Genomic DNA, 24,755 nt, shown 5'->3' on the forward strand with positions numbered 1-24,755 from the left:
TTTTGTTTAATTGGGAATCTATTTTGTTTACGACGACAAATTACAAATTAAGACTGGGATTTGATTGCATGTTGGAGAATATATTACTATTAGTCCAGGGGCTAAAGAGAGATTTAGGACGAAATAGGGAGGACTGACACATGATGTAGAATTAACTGAAGAAATGAAAAAGTGTTCAATCACAGAACACATACTCAACCATGCAATGACGAACGCATGGAACAGAACAAACTACTCTTATAAGGGAGTAGAAAGCCAGGAGGTCACTTTTAGGGTTTTTATTTTGTCACAGTGTGTTGTTGTTTTTTCCCCCCTCTGTGTTGCGTACATCCATTTTGTCCTAAATAATAATCTAGGAAGATATCTCATGATAACTTGAACATCATTTCCTTAAATGTCAACGGCCTTAATAATTATGTCAAGAGGAAAAAAATACTCCAACAATTGAAGAGAGAAAAAGGAGACATATTGTTTTTACAAGAAACACACTTAACACAAGTAGAACATAAAAAGCTAAGTAAAGTAACAAATGCACAAGTGTTCTCGTCCTCTTTCAATTCTAAAAGAAGAGGTGTTGCCACAATAATAAAACCCCACATCCCTTTTGAAAAAATAAAATATATTCAGGATAAAGAAGGAAGATTTGTCATGGTGGTAGGGAAAATTGAAACACTTGAAATAACATTAGTTAACGTGTACTACCCACCAGATGAAGGTTCCGACTTCATGACCCAATTGATAGAGACAATAATAACGCAAGGGAAGGGCATTATTATAATAGGTGGCGATTTCAATCTAACTCTAAACAAAGTAGACTCAACAGCAGGAACACATAGGACAGGGAAAACAGCTACAATTTTAAGAAAAATATGTGCAGAGATAGGGCTAGTGGACGTATGGAGAACACTCCATCCTACAACGAAAGACTATACATATTACTCTGGTAGATATTTTACTTATAGTAGATTAGACTACTTCTTCATGTTTAAAAAAGATATTTCCCTAGTTAAACAATGTACAATTGGGACAAGAACATTATCAGATCATGCAACAATGACTCTAAAGGTGTTGTTAAAAGTAAAAAAAGGGAAACAGTTATGGCGAATGAATAATTCACTCCTACAAGCTCCTACATTTAAAGAAAAAATTCAAAAATGCTTAAAACAGTATATTGAACTAAATGATACAGGAGAGGTAAACAAGATAATGGTATGGGAAGGAGCAAAAGCGGTATTAAGGGGAGAAATAATAGCATACGCATCAGCAAAGAAAAGAAGACAGGAACAGCTCAAAAAGGAACTTGAAACACAAGTAAAACTTCTTGAAGACAAGCATAAACTTAATCCCAGCTCCGATAACATGATTAAATTAAAGCAGAAACACGCAGAGTTAAATAAACTACTGACAGAAGAAATAGAGAGAATACTTATATTTACAAAACAAAGACACTACGATGGAGGACCGAATTCTATTAAAATCCTAGCATATAAATTGAAGAAGCAAACCAATAGATCACACATTACTAAAATAAAGAACGAGAATAATACATTTGTAACGGAGAAAGAGGAAATAGCAGAGACATTTGCAAAATTTTATGAAAACTTATACAAAGATGAATCAGGAAAAGGAGATCCAACAATAGAGACCTACTTAAGAAAACTCAAACTTAAACAGGTAACCCCCCAGCAAAATACAGTATTAACAAAACCAATAACAACAGAGGAAATAGCTAGACAAATAAAAAAAACTTAAAAAAGGTAAGACCCCAGGGGACGACGGCTATACGAATGAATTCTATCAAGAGTTTCGAGATGTATTAATACCAATTCTACACAATGTATATAATGTCGCCTTAGAGTCAAACATCTGGGCACCAACGTGGAACTCATCCGTAATAACAGTTATTCCTAAAGAGGGTAAAGACCCAACCGAATGCGCATCATATAGACCGATAGCGTTATTAAACACTGATCAAAAAATAATATCCTCAATAATAGCTGAGAGGTTAAAAGAAACAATGGAAAATATAATAAACAGAGACCAATGTGGATTTGTCCCTAATAGGTACTTAGCGGACAATATAAGACGCACACTAAACATAATGGAGTATTCACAAAAAAATAAAAAGGACTTGCATCTACTAACGATAGATGCGGAAAAAGCTTTTGATAGAGTCCTTTGGCCATACATTTTTAATACAGCGAAAGCCTTTGGTTTTGATCCAAAATTTATTCAGTGGCTAAAATTAATGTATAAAAATCCAGTAGCGCAAGTGAAGGTCAACGGTACTCTATCAAGGCGTTTAAATATACACAAAGGGACTAGACAGGGAGACCCACTCTCGGGCTCAATTTTCGCTATGTGTATGGAAAGCTTGGCTGAAGCAGTGAGACAGGAAAATCGCATTAAAGGAGTAAAAATAGGACATGAAGAACATAAATTAGCAATGTATGCTGATGATGTCATCATGTATATAACGTCACCAGAAATCTCACTGCCGGCCTTAAAAGAAACCATAAAAGAATACAGCGAACTTTCAGGATACAAAATAAACGAAACTAAATGTGAATCAATTACAATTGGTAATGAATTAACACAGACAGTGAAAAATAATTTCAAATTAAAATGGAACCAAGACAAGATAAAATATTTAGGTATTTTCATTCACAAAGATTTGAATAAAATGTATGAGGCCAACTATGATGTACTGGAAGACAAGATAAAGCGTCAATTGAATACTTGGAAAACAATACCAGAATCTCTCTTCGGTAGAATAGATACAATTAAAATGATGATTCTCCCACAATTCCTCTTCCTATTTCAGACATTACCAATTAAAATTCCTGTAATATCCTTCAAACGGTGGAACGGCTTAGTAACAAACTTCATATGGAATTACAAAAGAAGAAGAATAAAATTCATCAAACTAACTAAAACAAAGGAATGTGGAGGCTTAGATGTTCCGAACTTACAGAATTACTATAATGCAACACAAATAAATACAATAATGACATGGACAAATGACAAAGCAGAAGCAAAATGGATAGAGATTGAGAAAGAATCTATACCAATATCGATAAAGACTTTAGCCTATATGGACAAAAAAGACTACTTACAAATTAAAGGTAAAAATACATGGGTAGATAATACATTAGAAATATGGGGAAAGGTATGTAAACAGCAGAAAATAAATAAGGACCTAGTTTATTTTAGAGAAATGGCATATGACCCACAATTTGAACCAAATAAAACAGACAATATATTGCAAGAATGGGCAAACAAAGGATTAAAAACATTTTCACAAATGCTGACAAACAATACAATAAACTCATTCCAATCATTAAAATCGCAATATAATATATCACAAAGGAATTTTTACAAATACTTTCAAGTAAGGACATATCTAGCTACATTCCTAAGAACACAAGCAAGTAAAGAAATGCACCCTTTAATAACTTTCTTGATCAAAAACCATAAGACAATATCCAAAAATACTTTGTCAAAAATATATAAAATTCTTCAGAACAACAATAACGTGGAGGACAATATACAATTGAAATGGAACATGGAAATAGGAGATCAAACGATCGAAGTTTGGAAACAAATTTGCAGAGAAATACATAAAACAACAAATTCTAAATTTTGGAGAGAATTTGCATGGAAAATATACACTAGATTTTTTATTACACCAAGTGTACTCTCAAAAATTAACAAAGCAGCCTCTCCAGAATGTTGGAGAAAATGTGGTGAGAGAACAGCAAACCACTCCCACATTTTTTTCTGCTGCCCTGTTCTAACTTCATTCTGGCAGCAAATTACGAAAGATATAATGAACATTTTTAAATTAAAAGATACACTAAGTCCTATAAATATCATTCTAGGAAAATCACCATTAGAGCTAATCCACGAAACAGATAAATACTTATATAGAATTTTACGAATTGCAGCCCTAAAACAAATCACCAGGAACTGGTTAAAACCTTTAAGCCCAACACACCCAAAATGGAAGGAAACAGTACAGGAAATATTGGAAATGGAGAGAATAACCTTTAGAATTAGAAATAAGGAGCTTGACTTTAATAGAAGATGGAATAAATGGACAAATTATTGGGCAGTGTGACTAAAGGAAATGATTAAAAGAAATGACTGCTGAGACCTAGCGCTGACACCAAATTGGTGTTTCGGGCTAGGTACTCAATTTAAGTAAAAATAAAAAAGTGGTCTGGTCGTGAGACCAGCAACAAAAAGAGACAAATAATGGTACGCAACACAGAGGACACTCCCCCCCCCCCCCCCCCCCCCCCCCCACCCCCCATGCACATTATTAATTTTATTTTTACTATTAGCAGCATAATCAATATTAGTAATATCACATTCTTCTGAATAATGAAATGATTAGATTAAGGATTTTTTTTTTAAACAAAATGTATTTTTATTTGAAAAATGTGACTGTGTATTGTATTTCTGTTTACCACTTGGTGTAGGTTTAATTTACTTTAAAAAAAAAAAAAAAAAAAAAATGAAAACAATTGCAAATATGGATAAAATGTGAAATAAGAAATGTAAAAATGTGAAACTACTGCAATAAAAAGTATAAAAAAAAAAAAATTGGCTAGGACTGATCACGTGGCACACGTGCCGACGTCCCACGTCACACCAGCGCCATACGTGCTGCTGACGTAACGTGCTGCTGACGTAAAGTCAACACAAGGCTAACAGTTAGCTAAACAAATGATGTACTCACGTTTGCAGAGTCAATAGCACTACTGTCCACATTCCAGTACAGTCCATCACTTAGGCACGAGTCCCGATCACATTACCATAATCTTCATGTATGTACATCCCATTACAGCACATAACGTTAGGCTTTTTATTTATGCGCAGTTTCTAACAGGGAGTGCGTCCGCCGGTAAAATATGTCCAACCGGAAACGTGCTGCGCCACAATAGTTCCCCCCAAAGAGAGCCATCAGATAGATGGATACATCGATCATAGATGTATCTATCTATCTGCAGATAGATAGATAGATAGATAGATAGATAGATAGATAGTACTATAGAGAATCAGTTATAAGAAAAACAATCATAATAATTAAAACACATATTATTAACAATAATAATATATGGAATTAATATAGCTATATTGAGAGCCACAGAAAGATAGATTAGATACACACATCTATCAATAGATAGATAGATAGATAGATAGATAGATATTATAATACAATAATAATAATAAGGGTAATAATAATAATAATACAAACTTTAATATCTGTATTTTATATAGTACTTTTACACTACAGTACAGTACGGCACAGTACAGTAGTACCATAAACTACAGTACAGTACAGTACAGTACAGTACAGTACAGTACAGTATGGTACAGTACAGTACAGTACAGTACAGTACACTACGGTACAGTACAGTACAGTACAGTACAGTATGGTACAGTATGGTACAGTACAGTACAGTACAGTATGGTACAGTACAGTACAGTATGGTACAGTACAGTACAGTACAGTACAGTACAGTACAGTACAGAACAGTATGGTACAGTACAGCACAGTATGGTACAGTACAGTACAGTACAGTACAGTACAGTACAGTACAGTACAGTATGGTACAGTACAGTACAGTATGGTACAGTACGGTACAGTACAGTACAGTATGGTACGGTACAGTACAGTACAGTACGGTACAGTACAGTACAGTACAGTACAGTAATATGTCCAACCGGAAACGTGCTGCGGCACAATAGTTCCGCCACAATAGTTCCCCCCCCCCCCCCCCCCCCCCCAATTTTTTTTTTTTTTTTTTTACTTTTTTTTTTCACAAAAAAATTTTTTTTCTTATTTTTTTTTTTTTACTTTTTGTAAAAAAAAAACGTTTTTTAGTAAAGAAGCGGGCGTGGACTCTAGATGTGAGCGGCCCGAAGGGCCGCGAACCTCTAGTAAAGGAATAAATGACTCCCAAAAAAATCTGCTTTAACTCAACCTCTGCCAAAAAAATACCCCTTTGTACCCCTTCCCTGCCATGCCCGAGGAACCCGAAGATTTAATAAGCTTTAATTAAAAAGAAATAATTTATCGAAGCGGAACCAAAATAGGCCGGAACTAATGCTCCGTGATCGGTTTCTACACGGACACATTATTGAGAGGACCAGTTAACATTGAGGCCGTGAACCGGAGGCGGATGGTCCGTCGTCTATTTTGGCCTGTTAGCTTTCTGTGTAAACTCCGCGGCTTACAGACGGAGAACTTATTGATCAATTGGAAACATTTAAAAGGATTTGAGAAGCTGATGGAAATACGCGAACACATGATGCATAGCAGTGTCCGATCACGCACGATGGGAACTGGATGAGTGCCCGCGTTAACAGGTAGGAGAAGCCAGCAGTGAAAGACATTGAAAAATCTTCGGGCTCCTCGGCCGTAAACTACGAATGAGTTAAGTGGGATGTGAGGGGTCAAACTAGGGGTCTTTAATTATTCTGAATCCATTGCAAGCATTTGTTTTGCACGAAAAAACATTCCTTGGGCAAGAAATGGCCCCTCAAAACGATGGTTTAGTGATTTTCACAGTCTTTTGGGGTCCGTTTTTAGCCCAAGGAATGTTTTTCATGCAAAACAAATGCTTGCAATGGATTCAGAATAATTAAATACCCCTAGTTTGACCCCTCACATCCCACTTAAAGGAGATTTTTTGGGAGTCATTTTTTCCTTTATAGTGTAGTGTATAGTAAGTGAAGGTAGGTAGGTCGTTTTCAAAACTTTCCCCTGATGGGATTCCTTGGGACTTTTTTTCCCTCACTAAGGACATATTGAGGATACAAAATCAGTTGAGTTCGCTACTATTGCAATTTGTTTTAGGTTTTTTCATATAACGACTGGACTATTAGTTGAGAGAGAGATTAAGCAGGGACCCCCACAACCTTTTCATAGATTCCATATAGTTTCGTGATTTGTTTGTCAGCACAATCAGTGTATTTTGGATTCATGTCAATTTGTGTTTTCAGATATTTAACCACTGTCAATACTTTATAAACTTGACCTTTCACTCTGTTCTTGCTACTTGGTCTGCTCCTTTTCCCCTCTACACCAAACCTCTTTGCCAAAAGCATGCACCACCCTACCTGCAGCACCACCCCAGCTCACCCTGGCAACTGCCTCGGCTCACGAAACGCAGCTGCATGAAAAACAAAGCTAACCCTAAACAGAGAGACAGGGGACTTTTAATTCAATCGCCTGAGGGCGTTCTGGTTTCCTGACAGGGGCGTTGGAAAGAGGCAGGGAACCAGAGTGTAGAGAGAGAAATGGGATTATGTGTGACACTGATCATGAGCCGGATTCAGACTTGTGACATACTGTAAGTGAATGGCTCATCTGTGTCTATGCATAAAGTGAATGGCATATCGAGTGGCAAAGTGAGTTTAACATCGTTTAAAGTTGTTTAATGCGATCAGATAGGACTTTTCTGTTTGGATGTATGGGCTGTCAAGGCCAGAAAGTAGTTTTTCGCTACTCAGTAGGCGTTCCCGCAATATTCCGGTATGATGATGTCACACGCATACCCTCCATACACACTCAGTGGCAGAGCGACCAGGGAGTCTCCATGTGTGTCTACCAATGTGAATTCTACCAATCAGGATCGGGATGTGTGTTCCAGGCTGAAGATTTAATCTGTCTCAGTTAGAAGCTTCACATCAAGCTAGTGACCAATCATGCAATTTACTTGCCATGGTAGAAAGCAAATGGAAATATTCTTGATTGTTTGGGGGAAAACGGTTACGAAAATGGGTTTATTAAAAAAATTGGTTTATTACACACTTCACAGCAATAATACACGTTATGTGTGTGGGCGCGCATGTGTGTGTGCGCGTGCGTGTGTTTGTGTGTGACACACACACACAAACACACACTCTCTTCCTCCCATCAGGAGTTTACAAACGCTCCCTTCCGTGCATGCGTATATTGCGCTGCTTCTTGTGTCTGATGTAGTGTGCCACCATGCATCTCTGTCAGTGTGTGTGCAACGCTAGCGTCCTGAAAAACAATTAACACCACGTCTCCACACAGCTCTGACACAGTACTCACTGATACACAGGAAGCACCTGCTGTTTTCATGCTGGGTCCTGTCACACACTTATAAACACACACACACAGATGCGCATGTGAACTTGCACATGCACGACCTCGTGGCTTATTGTTTGAGTATGAGTAAATGAAATGCTCTAGCCTGCTGAATGTTTTTAGCGACGGGGCTCCAAGGGCAGCGATTCCTGTCAATCCGTCCACAACTTTGGTCCCCAAACAACACATCTCGAAAACGAGAGGGTCTGCGCAATTAAAGGAAAAGAATGTTAAAAATCGTCTTCACAATTATGTAATCAATTCATTATGTTTGATACATACTGTATGATATATATTACAGAGACAATTGTATACACATCCTTTTCCACCTAAAATCATCATTACCAATAACCGCTAATTAATAATCTTTCAGCCCTACTAGATTGTCATGGAAACTGGAAATTGAAACCTTCAATTCAGCTCTACAGAGAATGAACAGTACACTATTGATTTTGGTGACCCCATGGACTAACGCCAGGATGTCTGCTTGTACAAAATAACTTGCACATACTGTACAGTACAGGGCAGAAATTTCAGGGAGGCCATTTATATACATTTATTTGTGAATGAATTTTCTTCATTGACTTAAATTACAAATGTAACATTTCCCAAATATGGAGACTACTGATATCATAGATGTCTGACATCATAGACCACATGAAACTGACACAGGTTGAGATATTCATGGGTTGCATTTGTAGTCCTAGTTATGGTCCAGTTTGCTGGATCATATATACTGTAGTACAGTTTGATTCTATACTAGCATATGGTCCAGTTCAGTATAGTATAATCTGGCTACAGCCAGATGGTATACAAAGGGTGACCTTATCCCTTCCTAGTGCTGCCTTTAAGAGTGGGTTAGGTTTACACATGGGTTTAGTGGGGTTTAGGTCAGGATAAGGATGTGGGAGGACCAAACCATTCGAGGAAAGAATACTTGCATGTTGCAAGATGTCAGGTTGATGTCACTGAACTCCTGTATAATACGGTAAAATGACTCTTGGCCACTTCTGCCTACATGTATGTTTTCACTTCTCCTCTACTGCCTGTCCCCATGAACTAACACTCCTGTACCTTTTCCCCTTTTGTGCCACTGCTGCTGTTGCTCTACTGGTGCACCTGCCAGTGAGGAGTCATCACATGGAGAATGTAGCACCTCCGTCCTACTCCTCCAATTCAACACCCCTCCCAACTGACGCGCGCAGCCTCAGCCCAAACGTGGGACTACACCAAGAAATGTGCACATACGCGCGTACTGTCCGTGAAGAGGCTCGCGTATGCGTAAACGCTCCAGGCTACACCAAGGAGGGAGTATATGTGAGGAAGACCAGATAGTCTATGTACAAAACGCATAGGCGTGCTTAAAAAATAGAACCGATCCTATTTTTAGGGAATGCGTATCCGTGGTTCGCGCTATCCGTACGCCTGGTGTAGCCGGCTGAATTGATATACATTGGATCTATCCAAAACGCACATACGCGCGCGCGCCCCGCATACGCACGCATACGCACTGACGCGCGCGAAACGGCTTGGTGTAGTCCCACCGTAGAGTTGCTAGCGTGTGCGTGTTATTGTTCCGACACGCATTACTCCAACGTTGCTTCGTCCGACTCTCCCGGCCCCATTACTAACCTGTCTCTAACCCTAACCGTTGCTTCGTCCGACTCTCCCGGCCCCATTACTAACCTATCTCTAACCATAACCGCACAGTGCACGTGTAAGTAATGAGACATCGGACTGACATGTGCCCCCCGTTGCTAGCGCAGCAGCAAAGATCGCCTCCCTGCCTGGGTTCCCTGCCGCAAAAACAGCCAATTGTGGGTCGTATATAGACGTTCAGCCAAGCTGTATAGCTTGGCTACGGAGGATTCAAATCCCTATAGACTCTGTATTCCACCCCTGTGCAACACAAGCGACTGCCAGACTGAATTAATTCTCCTTTACCGCAGGAATCCTGCTGGTCTCACAGGAATCTTCCTAATGCAATGTCAGCCAATTACAAATATTGGTAACACTTTCTATTTAGCCCATGTCTATAATACTTTGTAAACATAGGCCTACTGATAATTAAGGATGCACACAGGTAAAAACAAACATAACACATGGGACACAAACATTGACCAATAGAGCTCAAGTTACACAAGGGCAATGACCATTGGCCAATGCAGAGAGTGAGAAAACAGATTCTTCTCTTTTCCCAAATTCAAGCTGTTTATTAGCATTTCTGTGAACTCTCACTCTGGTGTTGACAAAGGGAGAGTCATGGGATGAGTGCCGGGGTTAGTTGATTGGCAGGTGACTCCAATTAGTGATCAGGGCAATTGACACACAACACAAAAGAGAATGCCAGCAGGAAAGAGCTAGGCTCAAAGATACAAATAACTGTTTTCAACACATAGCAAGAAACACACCGGGGCGATAGGCCCTTAATTAAGTTGGGGCTTCAGGCAACTTTGATTGGCTCCCCCATCAATCAATAAAAATGGGTTTAATAAAATTACATTCCTTCATTAATGATATCATCTGATCTGGCAAGCCTGCCCTCACACTCAGCAGAACCGAGCAACAGCAATGAGCAGCAGCAAGCAACGAAAATATGATGCCAAAAACTGGCACTTAATGAACAGATAATGTTGCTTTCATTTTACCTCCACCAACTTGCTACGCCTATATGATTCCAAATGTTTTATTCAGATAATGTTAGAACTTCCATGGTAGACTTGCATCGTTTAATAACAAAGTTATGTTCTTGCGTGCACGAACACACAAGTGTATGCATGCAGGCACCAGACATTGCTAACTGCTGTTGTCACAAAACAACTTTTAACATGATGAACAGAACAGGGGTCAAGACCTGTGCTGCAGGCTATGAGCCCAACTGCATAACTTAAAGATAAGAGCGCTATTGATCAAACCAAGGACAGTACAGCTGCTTAAGAATAGAGATTTCAGGGAATTAACACACTAAGTAACACAGTTATTAAACTATATTTAATATGCAGCATGGGGGGGAAAAAAGAACTTCAATTTGGGACAATTTCTGTTAAGTCTGGGACATGTTGAAAGTATTTGGGACAGTAGCAGGACACTGAGGAAAAAAGTTAATTTTGAGCCCTGAATAAAGGACTGTAGAGTCATCCATCTACTTCTGTAAAGTGAATCTGTTACATCCCTAAAGATAGCCAGTGTGTGTACAGTATATATACGTGCGAGAACGCGCGGTGTGCGCGTACGCGTGTGTGTGTGGGTGTACTTAAGTGCGTGCGTGGCTGTGTGCGTGTGTGCACAACACATGCGTCTGTTATTGCTGATAATTATAGTTTACTTTGACTGTGATGTCTTCCCATCATGCTGTATCTACAGTACTTTCCTTTCTTCCCCATCTGTATTCTTAAGCAGCTGTACTGCCCTTGGTGGGATCAATAGTGGTCTTATCTTTAAGTTATGCAGTTGAGCTGATAGCCTGCAGCACAGGTCATGACCCCCGGTTTCTTCATGTTAAAAGTTGTTTTGTGACAACACCAGTTAGTTAGCGATGTCTGGTGCCCGCATGCCTGTCTGTGTGTGTGCATGTCTATGTGCGTGTGTGAGAAGGGTTGTGGTTTGGAGTCTCTTTAACATGTCCCTCATAGTTACTGTAAAGTAACTAGAATCTACCAATATGGGCATTATGAGGACAATAAAGACAAAAAAAAAAAAAAAAAACAAGTAAGACAGACAGACAGACAGACAGACAGACAGACAGACAGACAGACAGACAGCGAATGAGTGAACAGGAATCAAACACACAGACAACCCACAACAGAAATAACACAGTACATCTACATCGTTGCCTCTGTTACATCAAACCACAAGCAGCAGACAGGCGGAAGTCTGCTACTTGTCTGTATACTTTCTCCCTTTCTCTCTCTCTCTCTCTTTCTTTTTTGTATTGTCATTATCACAGCAATATGCAGAATCCATCAGTGGCCACACTATATTCCCTTCTTGTTGCCATCACCTAGCAACCATGTATGGAGGAGGCTGACTGCCTGCCTCTGTCCCCTCTATACACTCAATTCAGTTCAAATATAACCCACTTTGATCACAGACCTTTCAGTCCAAGACCCAAAACATATTACATGATTTGGTGTCTCACCGGAACAACCAAAACTTGGTAAAAATACATTACACCGTCTTCACTTACAGCAAAACATATTTCTTAATGCAAGTACGTTTCGGTCCAACAGTCCTTCATCGGGAATTGATACCTGATGAAGGACTGAAACGTGTGGGGCCTCACAGCTAGAAGGTACAGGCGCTGGGGACGCTGTGGGAGCTGGGGGCGTGTTCTCTCCTCCGCGTCATCAGTGCCCATACCCTAGGTGGGGTTGGCAAAAGGGCTCTTCGTGTGGAGTTTGCATGTTCTCCTTGTGTCTCCTAGGGTAGTTACCCTCACATAAAACATGCAGTAATACTGGTCTCAGCCATGGCGCCTGATGGAGGGTAAAGGAACTGGTTGGAATAACGTGTTCCTTCCACACGCTACATCCAGCCAGAGGATCTCCCCCCTGTCAGGTGAAAAAAAGCGGCTTGGACTCCTCATGCACAGAAGGAAGCATGAGGTCAATCCGTTGCTCTCCCCAGGTTGGCAGAGGGAGTGTGGTGCCCAGGATTACATTAGACAATTGACACTGGGTGAAAATAATTTGTTACAGAATTCATGGGATAAAATTGTAGGTAAAAAAAAAAGAAGCTGTAAGTGAAGGATCTCTGTCTTTTCCAATATATTTCCTTAGAAATTGTATTTGGATTATTCTGTTATGTTTAGGAAACCAATTGTTTTAGTATTTTTCCCACAACCCATACAAATAGGTCCATGAACCAAAAATGGGTCCCCCACCAATTGTTTGGGGACTACTGCTATTACCCACTTTTGCCCCAAATAAACACTTCTGTCTCAGCTTCAGCATGTCATGAGATCTGTAGTGTCTGGCTGCTTCAATGCACTGTGGCTCTCTGCTTGCATCTGCACTACACCTCTGTTTCTGTGCATGCTCTGTACACAACTAACCACTTTCAACCTGGTGGCCCTATTTGAGGCATGACATTAAATGCAAACAGCTACATTTTTAAATTCAAATAGTTTTCAAACATTCTCAAAAACAGCTAAATAAATAGCCGATCTACAAGCTCACAGGGGTTCTTTTTTCCCTGTGAGACACTTCATGACGAAGAATAAAATATGGCGTACGTAAGTGGCTAACTCAAACCATGTAGCTACCGTAATAGGTGTTTTTTAAGTTGTATCCGTATGCAGTGGTACCACCCAAAATCTTAGTTTACTATGAAAACCGTCACATCCTGTCCTTCAGTCAGTCCGTCCGTCCGTCCGTCCGTCCGTCCGTCCGTCCGTCCGTCCGTCCGTAACGCATCAATATCTATAGCTGTTCTGACATCACATTGTTGACTGTCAAGACTGCTGACTATCATCACCTGGATAGCCATGCCCATATATGGAGATCCCTGGCCAAGACAGAATTAATTTGCAAATCAAGTCTGCTGACTATCATCACCTAGATCTCCATATATGAAGATCACAACACTGACCTCATCAAACGGTGGATATCCATACATGGAGAAGACTGGATCATCACCTAGATCTCCATATGGAGCTGCTCAATACCTCTACATCTGACCTCACGGACACCATATATGGATATACTGTAGCTGACCTGTTCTGACATCACAGTGATGACTCGACCAGCTCAGCAGAAGGGTATATGCCCATGTGCACGGTGCACCAAAATGCCCTTAGGGCATCTTACTGGTTTATTAATATTCAAAGAAATACATTTAGTATTATCTATAAGGCTTTATGTCACATGTTCCAGTTCTTGCATTAGCCATTAATTATGTTCCGGCCCACCATCTAATAATGGCTCAGAAAAAGATCGGCCTGAAGCCAATTTTACTGCCGACCCCTGGCATAGGGCGTTAAGACCGCCGCCATATGAAACCATATTAAAGGCTTAGCAGTTATAGCAAAGGCTCATAATGGGATCTAGTTTATTGTACCCCACAGTGTAGGACACAGGACCTTTCACATATGCTGATTGGTTGCTGGATGTCTCCATGCATGCCTACTGAGAGCAGCAACGTTAACAGCCAAGATCCTCACGTGCAGTGCAAATACAGAGATCAGTGTGCTCAGTGTGCCTTGGTATTTCTCTGTTTATGTATTTGTTACCGGGTTGGCTTCCAAGTCCTGCGTGCCATGGTTGGTCATGTGATAATGGGCACGTGACAGCGATGGGCAAGGGCCATAGCATAGCACCGTGAAAGAGAGGCAGCCATTTTTAAATGCTAATCCTCTAAGAGTCTAAGATTAGATAGCAGGGGGTCAGGATAGTGTGAATGTTTCCTTCTGTTTCCTTCCTCAGCAGAACGGAGAGAAGGGACAGTGCGAGAAACCTTTTTATCCCTTCATTTGGGCATGGTGACAAAGCCTTCTTCCACCCGTAGCTCTGTCTGAGTCATAATAGGCCAGTCAATCTAAGCCAAAAAAAGGCCCAACCCAAAACAAACTGCATCACTCCTGCATTGTGAATTATATATTTAGTGGATCAAGGTAAATTCAGGGGCGGGGTTCAAGTTTGGGTCCATTCACTTACTATACAGGAAAAAAGACCCCCCAAAAAACTTCTTTAAGTAGCATGTTGTGAGGGGTCTAACTAGTTTTTTTTTTCCATGATTCTGAATCCATTGCAAGCATTTGTTTTGCACGAAAAACATTCCTTGGGGTATAAACGGACCCCACCAACCTGTGAAAAGTGATGACTCATCACTAGACCATGGTTTTGTGGGGACGTTTTTAGCCCAAGAAATGTTTTTCATGGTATACAAATGTTTGCAATGGATTCAGAATAATGAAAACCCCCTAGTTAGACCCCCACATGCCACTTAAATATTTTTTTCTTGTATAGTAATTGAATGGACCCAAACGTGAACCCCCTGAATTTACCTTGATCCACTAAATATATAATTCACAACTTTTAATATGTTATTTGGATGACCTAAAGGATCATAAAAAACCCTGTATGATAACTAGTGCAATTTCTTTTGGGTCAAACCACAGATTGACTGGACTGACTGGCTCACCTCGTGCACCCAGGTACTCCCAGTCAAGTGCTGTGAATTCTATTCCTCACAGCTGTGGCAGTTGGCTTATCAACACTCAAACTAAAATGCTTTCATTCAGCCTTCCTGAGTGCTTCCTATATTCCTAGAAGTCACGTCAGCTGATGTGGTCGCCATAGTGACCCCCAATAAGGCACAGCAAGCTCCCTTTGTCTGGCAAGGAAAGGCCTTGTTGGCAAGGAAACTAAAAGTCGGACCACGGCCTCTCACTCGCACAGTAGATGTAATGAATACGTCCCATTGTACAGACAAATTTGACTCTCGTTTTTGTTTGCCATATCCAGATATAGAACATGCATTCATTCTTGTTGACCCCCTTTCCCTTCAACATGCGCACACACACACACACACACACACACACACACACACACACACACACACACACACACACACACACACACACTGACCTGCCATTCACGATTCAAACCGCCACCAATGAAGACATGTTAAAAACAAGGATTACACATCACTGTTTCTGTATACTAAGAGATGTGACCACAACTGTGATCTATGTGTTAATTAGAAAGGCACTTCTATTCGAAGGCAAACCGAGAGTGGTGTAGCTTTCTTATATCTTCTGGGGCTGGTTTTAACAATACCTTTGACATTACCATGCTTGTATTTTTGGTTTATTCTCAAAATTGTGTCTATACTCTCTCTCTCAAAATATTTTTAACACAAAAGAAAAACCCTGGCAATAATGGTGTGGCCTCCCTGTCCAATATTCAGCTATCAATAACTTGCTAGGTGTGCAGTTGTGCATGAACCAATCCGCACAAATCACAATGCGAAGTTCAGTTGGCGAACAAATTGTCAACTTCAGTGCCGTGTTGTGGTGTGACTGTGTAGTGTAGGCTATGTCCGTCCTCTATAACAGCAAGCCACAGAATGCTATTAAGTTTCGGTTTTCAGGGGCGCCAATGGCCTGGTGGTTAAGGCGCCTGCCACATATGGGCTCTAATGCAGCCTGACTGCAAGTTGTGGGTTCATGTAATAGAGACATAAATACAGACAAAACCCTGTTCTAGTTCGGGACGACATCAGCATCAAAATGACCTCCTTGGCCGATGCTATCCAGATATGAAATATGTGTTAATGCCAGGTGTGAATGGGGCATATGTGGATGTAGGGGACTCAAGGGAGGGCAGGATTCTGGAACACAGTGATGATGAGGGGATAACAAATAGTAAAGAAAGCAGATGAGATGAGAAGATTAGGGTAGCAGGGAGGCACGGGACCCATTCATTTAGCCTAACCAGAGTCTGCTGAAGTAGAGCACTGTGTAACAAAGTAATTGTCAGTAATTTGTCAGTAATTGACTAATTTGACCTAGGTACTGTAGATGTAAAGCAGGCTTAAGAGAAGAAGAATAATGAGGAGTGGGGGACAGAGGGAATGGGATCAGCGTGATTTTTTAAGTTGGTGCACAAGTAAAAAAAATCACACTCGTGTGAACTGAGCGGTGGAAGCTGCGTGAGTGTGTGTGTGTGTGTGTGTGTGTGTGTGTGTGTGTGTGTGTGTGTGTGTGTGTGCGTGCGTGCGTGTGTATGTGTGTGTGTGTGAATGTGAGTGTGAGTGTGCCTGGCCTGAGGCTGAAGAACAGCGCCCCTCCCTTAACATGTGTGGTCAGAAAAGGTACTGCAGACTTGAGGCTACATACAGACAGACACGCAGACAGACAGACAGACAGACAGACAGACAGACAGACAGACCCACACACACGGCCAGTCGGCCACGTATAGGAGCGTTGTGACCACCGCTCAAAAACTGAGGAAAAAGCTATTTAAAGTTATACCATGTAACTTTTTTTATAAAACATATCTTAAAATTGTCCTAACTATTAAATCGCTAAAGTTTTAGAACCCCCACTCCGTTAATTTAAGCCCCAAAAGCCTTTTCTTTATATGTTTTCTACTTAGCCTTGACAGGGGCGGGATTTCCCGGCAAAATGACGTCATCTGCATCATCCGTATACGTTGTGTATACGTTGGCCAATCACATTGCGGATCATACACAAATGATACACTACCGGCCAATCACAGCGCAGATCATACACTGCCGGGCTCTTCAGGAAGTACACTGCAGTGTTTACACTGGTCTAGGAGTCTAGCATGTAACTCCCCAACCGCTGCTCGTAGAGGTACACGAGACGTTGTTCGGTTGGCCAATCACATTGCGGATCATACACAAATGATACACTACCGGCCAATCACAGCGCAGATCATACACTGCTGGGCTCTTCAGGAAGTACACTGCAGTGTTTACACTGGTCTAGGAGTCTAGCATGTAACTCCCCAACCGCTGCTCGTAGAGGTACACGAGAGACCTCTATGGATGCGTCTCGGCGAGGCGAGGCGGACGCGGCGAAAAACGGCCAAAAAAAGCAGACGCGACCACGGTTTGCTCTACCACTACTGACCACTAGTTGAGCAACTTACACAGTATAGCTTTAACACATATTTCTACAAAAAAAGATCATCAATAGAACGTCCATCCACAATTACCTTGCAAGAATGCGTCATCTGTTGTTCTGTTGTTCTTTTTTTATTTATTTTTTTGGAGGGGGGCTTTTATTGATATCGGGGCTTTTATAGTAGACTGACAGGAAATGGGGAGCGACATGGGGAGCGACACACGGCAAAGATCGTCCAGATCGGGAATCGAACTGGCGACGCCGCCAGGCATCCATGCGGTATGCGCATGGACCAGTAGGCCAGTGGGCGCCCGTTCATTCATCATTTGATAATTTGGTTGGTATCTAAAGGTAAAACTCATGTGACCTAAAGAAAACTGAGGTTATATGAGGGTTATCAAACCCAACTGGAGAACATATACTGTAGGCCAGCTCTTTAGTTGGTTCACGTTCAGTTTTCAGTATGCCTTTCTGGAGCCCTCTCTCAGAGTGCATGCAAGGATGCCTTCTCTCAACAGCATGTGATCAACCCCACCCATCTGGCGCTCCAGGTCAAATAAAACAACAACAACGCAATCAACACTAGTTGAGGATCTACAAAGAGCTGTGAATGTACTGTTCAGCCCAGGTGTGTTGTTAAATCTAGTGCGCCCTCAGGGCTGAGCTGCGCTGTACTATTGTCAACCGTTGTGTGTGACACCACATTTCTAGCCACACGAGACACCATCGGCTCTGAAAACACAGGGACACATGGCTAAAAACAAGACAGAGCCTTCAATGGTGCCTGTCCTCAGGAGATAGCTCAAGTTGCCTCACGCTTTCTGTCGCAGCGAGAAATGGTGTCAGCCTTCATGGCAGAGACAGAGGTTTCATCCCCAGAAGAGAGGAAAACAAGTCAGCAAACAAAATGTCTCTTCTCCATCTGACACTGGTGTGCGTGCGTGCGTTCCTGCCTGCATGTGTGAGTGATTGTGTCTGCGTACATGTGTTCTAGCCCCACATAGCCAGACAATATCACTGCATGGATATTAGTCTGGTTCTTCTCAGTGTTATTTCTTTTTTCCCCAAGGGACGGTTGCAAAAAGATTCTGTTCCAACAGTTGTGACAGCATGACACACTGGACCCAATAAAATATATAAATTACATCATCATCATCATCATCATCATCATCATCATCTCCCGTCATTTGAGAGCTGCTAGAGTCTTCCTAATGATCAAAGGGAAAGGGAGTATTTTCTGGTCTCCAAGCGAGTGGACCAGAAGCTTTTACAGCTTCACCCAGCTGATGGCTGCTCAAATGGCTCAGATGAGCGCACTTGGCCCCTAAGTGTCTTGCTCAGGAAAGACACAGTTGAGCTCAAACTGAACCGTCTGATTCCTGGACAGCCTCTCTACACACTCAGCTATGGCTGCTCCTTTAGCTCCTATACACAGTAAAATCTGAGTGTGTACAAATGTAACCAAACTGTTCCGTTTGGTTAGTACAGTCTTGGAGGTGAAATTGAGGATTGCATTGTGTGCTGTATCTGCCGGGCACTGTACTGTTTGTGTTTCTAATCGGTCTGTGTTTTTCACGTCATGACAGAACGCGTGGGTGAGGTTTGGAGTTGCATGTTGGAGGAGCCCAGAGTGGAGGAGGATGAACGCCGGATGTGAACCCAGAGATGCACACTCTGCTGACCATAACCATGTGAAGATGCTTCACTTTGCCTCTGTAACTTAAGCATGCACCCACCACGTTGCCATAGTGATTCACACACACACATACAGACCTCTTCTCACCTCCACGCGATGCAGACATCACCCAGGAAAGTTGGACGTCTTAAGGCAACGCAACTCTCACACCTGCTGTGTGAAACAGGCGACATGGTGGGTGGACAGGATGTGACAATGCGTCACCCCTTTGACACAACGGTAGCCCCTGCGTCAAATGTCGGGCTGTCCTGTTGCGTTGCATGTTGATGAGGACGAATGATTTACTATTCCAAGGCTCAAGCCTATCGGTATGCAACTCGAACGGCAGAATGGACATCACACCACCTGGCATGGCCACCTGCTCGGCTAACACCTCGTTCAGATATGCCTCACAAGGCTCAAGTCCTCTTTCGACGGTACAGAGTACACCTGTCTTTTTTTTTCTTACCAAACGCAAGTTAGTAAGTGGGGACTTGGGAGTGAGAATGGCACTTCCGCATTCCATTGATCCATTAATTCCACAGGAAATTATTCAATATATACTGTATTGCCTAATCAATGGAACGTTTCAATTCAGATTGTGACTTTATTGTGAAACACACTTATTCAGCAAACATATTAAAAATAACCAATCATATCCACCATAGGCCCCTGAATCAAATCAAATCATTAAGGAAACACACACCGGACGCAGAGATGCCGCGTCAAAACATACGCCCCCAATGTTTTCAATGAACTAACCCACCTGCCGCACCGATATACGATGCTGTTCTATTTTTCCAGCGTTGCCACGCGGTGAAAATGTTCTCCCCACCGAGGGAAATGGATGCGCTGCGCGGCAGCACGCGGCACTGCACGAGTGCCAATACCGCGATATGGCACTGCGCAACCGCCTGCGTCACGTGTGTGTTCCCCTTTAATGTGGCAAAATGTGTGATACATGTAAATATTGGTCTGGTGTGTCTGGTGTATTAATGTTCACCAAGAGTCATTATGGTACATCATCCATAACCAAGCTCTCTGCAGCTGGGCTGATCCCAGAAAACGTGCACACACACAACGACACACAGCGCTTTACACTCCCCCTGATCTGTAACAGGCAACTGTTTTACTAACTTAAGGTACTTAGGATAAACAACCACATGTCAGAAGAGGAGGGGGCAGGGGAGGATCAGATGAAAAGACAATTAGCGAGGAGATAGGCTGTGGAGATAGACTATTGAAGAGAGGACAAGTGAGATATGATTCTCCACTTTGACCGTAGACTTCCTTGATTCCGAGGATTAACTTGTCCTACATGGAACTCAGAGGATGTGGGATGAAATTGAGACGTGCTTTTGGTATTTAGGACACCTTTGTGAAATGTATATTTAGGACATCTTAACAGGTGTGAGGCTCAGGAAGAATCTGATGGAAGTAGGGAGGGGATGATATGAAAATTTCATATCACGATAATTGTGACAAAAGAAATCGCGATTTACGATATTATCGCGATAATCAAAATCCATTATCCTGGGGCGGAACATTTGCCAAAAAAATATCAGATCTACAAGCTCACAACGCGTCACATTGCGACACGCTGTGAGCTTGTAGATCTGATATTTTTTTGTCAAAGACATTTGATAGAGAGTGAAAAAAAGACTGTATCAAGTAAGTACCTTTTACCAATTCTCGAGGGTTTAAGTGGTACCGGATATGCAGCTTGGAAAATAAAAGGTGAATTGATCCCAGTGCATGACGGAGGACGATATCACGATAAATTAAATCTTCACGATACGATTATTTCGTGTGTTCGCGATAAACGATATCGTCCCATCCCTAGATCGAAGCTATTTCGGTGAACCATAACCCTGCATATTTCATTGTGTGGCAAATAGCAAAAATAGTGAATCTACAAGGTCACAACGCAATATTGCTACTTTTGAAGGTTTTTGAGGTTTTTTTCCCTCTTTCATTCATTATTCATTTTTGAAAATTTATGAAAAACTCGGACGGTAATGACATGGCCAAAACAGGGACATATCCCTTTGAAAGTGATTAGGCCTGCGGCATATTCATGTACAGTCGCCGTCTTCTGTGTTGTGAAACACATTTATCTCACATAAAACAGACTTCTATGCATTTTCAATATATGAATGTCTGTGTCTGCGTCTGTCTGTCTGTCTGTCTGTCTGTCTGCCTGTCTGTCTGCCTGTCTGTCTGTCCCGGGCATAACTCGGGTGCCATCTGACCAAACAACCTCAAACTCAAACCATATGACCTGTGTGCAGTGCTGAGCGGGTATTCGGTTGGACCAATGGTTTCCAAGAACCAAAAACAAAAACACACAAATATCTGCATGTGTTTACTGTACTATTATAGACTAAATGTTATAACTGCCACAGATGAGGTGTTGTGTAAGGTGTTAGGCTTGCCTTTAAATAGACAGGTGTCCTGCTGCCTACCTATTAGCTGTGAGAGTTGAGCTGGGTTAAGACATCAGGCAAGGATGTAGGTGTTCCTGTATAGAAGAGCTCTCTCTGGCAGAAGAGAATTTAGCCACATAAGCCCTATATACTTCATCATATAAAAAATGTTATGAAAATAAAAGCCGGTCTACAAGTTCACAGCTGATCTACAAGCTCACAGTAGATCAGCTGGTTTAATACTGTATGCTTGAAAATATGTTATATATATATATATTTATTTCTTAAAAGTGTATGAACATTTTGAGGATTTAAATAGGGATGCCATGGCTAATGTGGTTATTAACCTTGCTGTGGCCACTGAATACAAACATAATAATAACAATATCAATACTGCACTGTCTGTAATGACATCTAATCTTTCTCCATTATATTCTGTTCAGCTGGTGTCAATAATCAGGACGAGGCACTATTTATCATTATGACCATGTAGTACCTAATGGAGAACTTTAGAATCTCTGGGTTATATATAACGTGTATATTCCACAATCCAAAGCTGTGGCCAATACAACTGAGGAAAGTACAAACTCTTATGAGACAACACAAAATCCTGGATGTGAATGTGAACGTTGATATTTGTATATATATTTTTGCATTTATACAACCCCCCTGTGTAAGAAATACAAAATAAATTGGAGAGTCTAGCTAGCTGAGATATAGGCCTATTACTTCTCGTTGAGTTTTGTTAACACAGTTGACACCATACAAACAAGCTATGACCTGTCGATGGGGGCCTTAAAAGTACTTCACATTGTCAAGGTATGACATGAGTCAAGTTTAGAATGTTCATGACCTCAAACTCTGGGTAGATACACATCACTCACCACTACTTCACAGCTTAACTGTTTAAGTAATTGCAACAACAGGCAGATTTGTGGAATTACTTTGATGTCATGAAAGAGAAAAACTCAGCCACTGCTGTGCACCTCTGAATGGAACTTAATTCTGAGGTGAACTCAAATATGCTCTCCTTGAAGGCACGTTACAATCATAAAAGTAACGTCTGACACACAAAATGGCTAGGCTATAACAAAATAAGCTTTTGTTGTAAAGAGATTTTAGAAGACTGAAGCAAACAATATAGTTCAAAAGACCTCTGCTGGTAATAAAACATAAAATTATAAACAATATGTTTTAGCCTACTTCTACTTGAAAAATTCTATATAATAGGCCTAATAAGAATACTAGATATTCTCTGATATCTGAACTGAGAATCAGATCATTTTGGAGAGCAACGCAGTCATATGGCAAAGTATAAATCGGCTTTAAAGCTCACTTCTTCACAGCAGCTAGACTAAAGCTATGGCGAAAATAGCGGATTGTTGGAGACAATGTCAGTCTCCAACAAATTAGATAAATCAAACACAATAGTGCGTATAGGCTGTGTGTCACTTCCACGCGGGTTAAATGGAAATGATAGCCTAACTATTATGAAAGCACAAAGGGCCATAAATATATATCACGTCCTCTAACTCGTTGACAACAATCTGGCTACTGTACAGTAGCTAGACGGTGGTAAACATCACGGCCTGACTTGATACAATGATGCATTTTATGCACTGTTATCCGTATTTTAAATGTGTATTATTGACTGAGGGGGGCGATCTAACGCGCGACAAATGGCTCATCATCATCCACAGCAATAACGTTTAATAACAATGACTCGGGGAGGACCTCTCCTCATCATCATTAAACAACTTACTCTGTGTGATCTTCTGTAAGCCCAGCACATCCTCCGGAGTGATGATGGTGTTGGCGAGCAGTTCTTCCTCCGTGGTCGAGGGGACCCCCACCCCGGCCGAGTTGCAGCCTTTCTTCACTTTCATCTCCTCAGACGTTTGGCTGTGGCTGATCGGACCCGTCTCGCTGCCTCCTCCGGTGGTGGTGCTGCTGCTGCTGCTGCTGTTGTTGCTGTTTCCTCCGGTCTCTCCGACGCCGCCACCGCAACTGCCTGGATTAATAGCGGCGGGCTTCTTAGCGCTGGATGATGGCTCGCTGCTGGTACAAGAATAGCTCATTCTCCACTGTCCCTCCTCCCCCTCCTAAACCCCGGCCTTTAGAGATACAAAACAGCCGCCTCCCTCCTTCCTCCCTCCCACCCTCCCTTCTTCACCCAAAGATGCACTGACTGTCTATTTATTGTAGGCTATTATCAAGTGTGTGCTTCATTCAAATCCCCTCTCCTCCGCTCTACCAGGGGCGTCATTTGGGGCATTAGGGGATGGCAATTGCCACCCCCTAGTGTTCACATTAAGCTCAAATTCAGTTATTTTATGCATAGGCTATTGTTCCCAAAGACATTTTCTTTTCTTTATTTTCCCCCCCTTTTTTCGACAATTGTTATAATTTAAATTTAGACATTTTATTGTAATGCAACCATTCATTTATTACTTTAAACGTGGCATGACTGGCATTTGGGAATGTCATTCAAATATTTTCTCTTTTCGCTCCCCAAACCCGAAAATAGTTGATCTATAAGCTTGTAGATGCACTATTTTAGAAATGAGGCTACGGCAAACTTATGTTTTGCCACCCCCTATGTATGGCTTTCTGATATTACGCCTCTGCTTCTACGCGCCTGGTCTCCGTCAGACTCCGTGATCACAGCCTGTTGCTAGTGCAGTGGGCTTATGCCGTGCGCGCATGTTTGGTCGGTCGGAATTTGTATGAAAATAATATTCAACACAAGGACTGGCAGTTGATGGGGAGGGGGGGGGCAGCAGATGGTCGTGCGGTTAAAGAGAGGGCCGAGGGGGGCGTGTTTGTGTTCACTAGAACGCTCACTGGTGCCATCTTCAGCCGTGGTGTCTATATGTCGCCCCTCTCTTTCAATCATGGTATGGTCCGGTTTTGTGTAGGCTATAGCAGGAGGGA

At 41.6% G+C, this 24,755-nt stretch overlaps 1 protein-coding gene across 1 annotated transcript in view; it reads right to left on the reverse strand.

Annotated features, from left to right (window-relative positions):
* The window catches only part of LOC308304714 (protein unc-119 homolog A-like), a gene marked incomplete at both ends in the record, with an annotated part of 28,632 nt that extends 4,733 nt beyond the window's left edge, over positions 1 to 23,899 (reverse strand). The window contains one exon of the mRNA XM_080749344.1: positions 23,584 to 23,899. Within this exon, the coding sequence (XP_080605470.1) occupies positions 23,584 to 23,899 (316 nt within the window). The remainder of the gene's footprint in view (positions 1 to 23,583) is intronic.
* Between the last annotated feature and the right edge of the window lie 856 nt (positions 23,900 to 24,755).

Source organism: Nannobrachium achirus (genome assembly GCF_963921795.1).
Source record: "Nannobrachium achirus genome assembly, chromosome: 19".
In the NCBI taxonomy this organism is placed as follows: Eukaryota; Metazoa; Chordata; class Actinopteri; order Myctophiformes; family Myctophidae; genus Nannobrachium; species Nannobrachium achirus.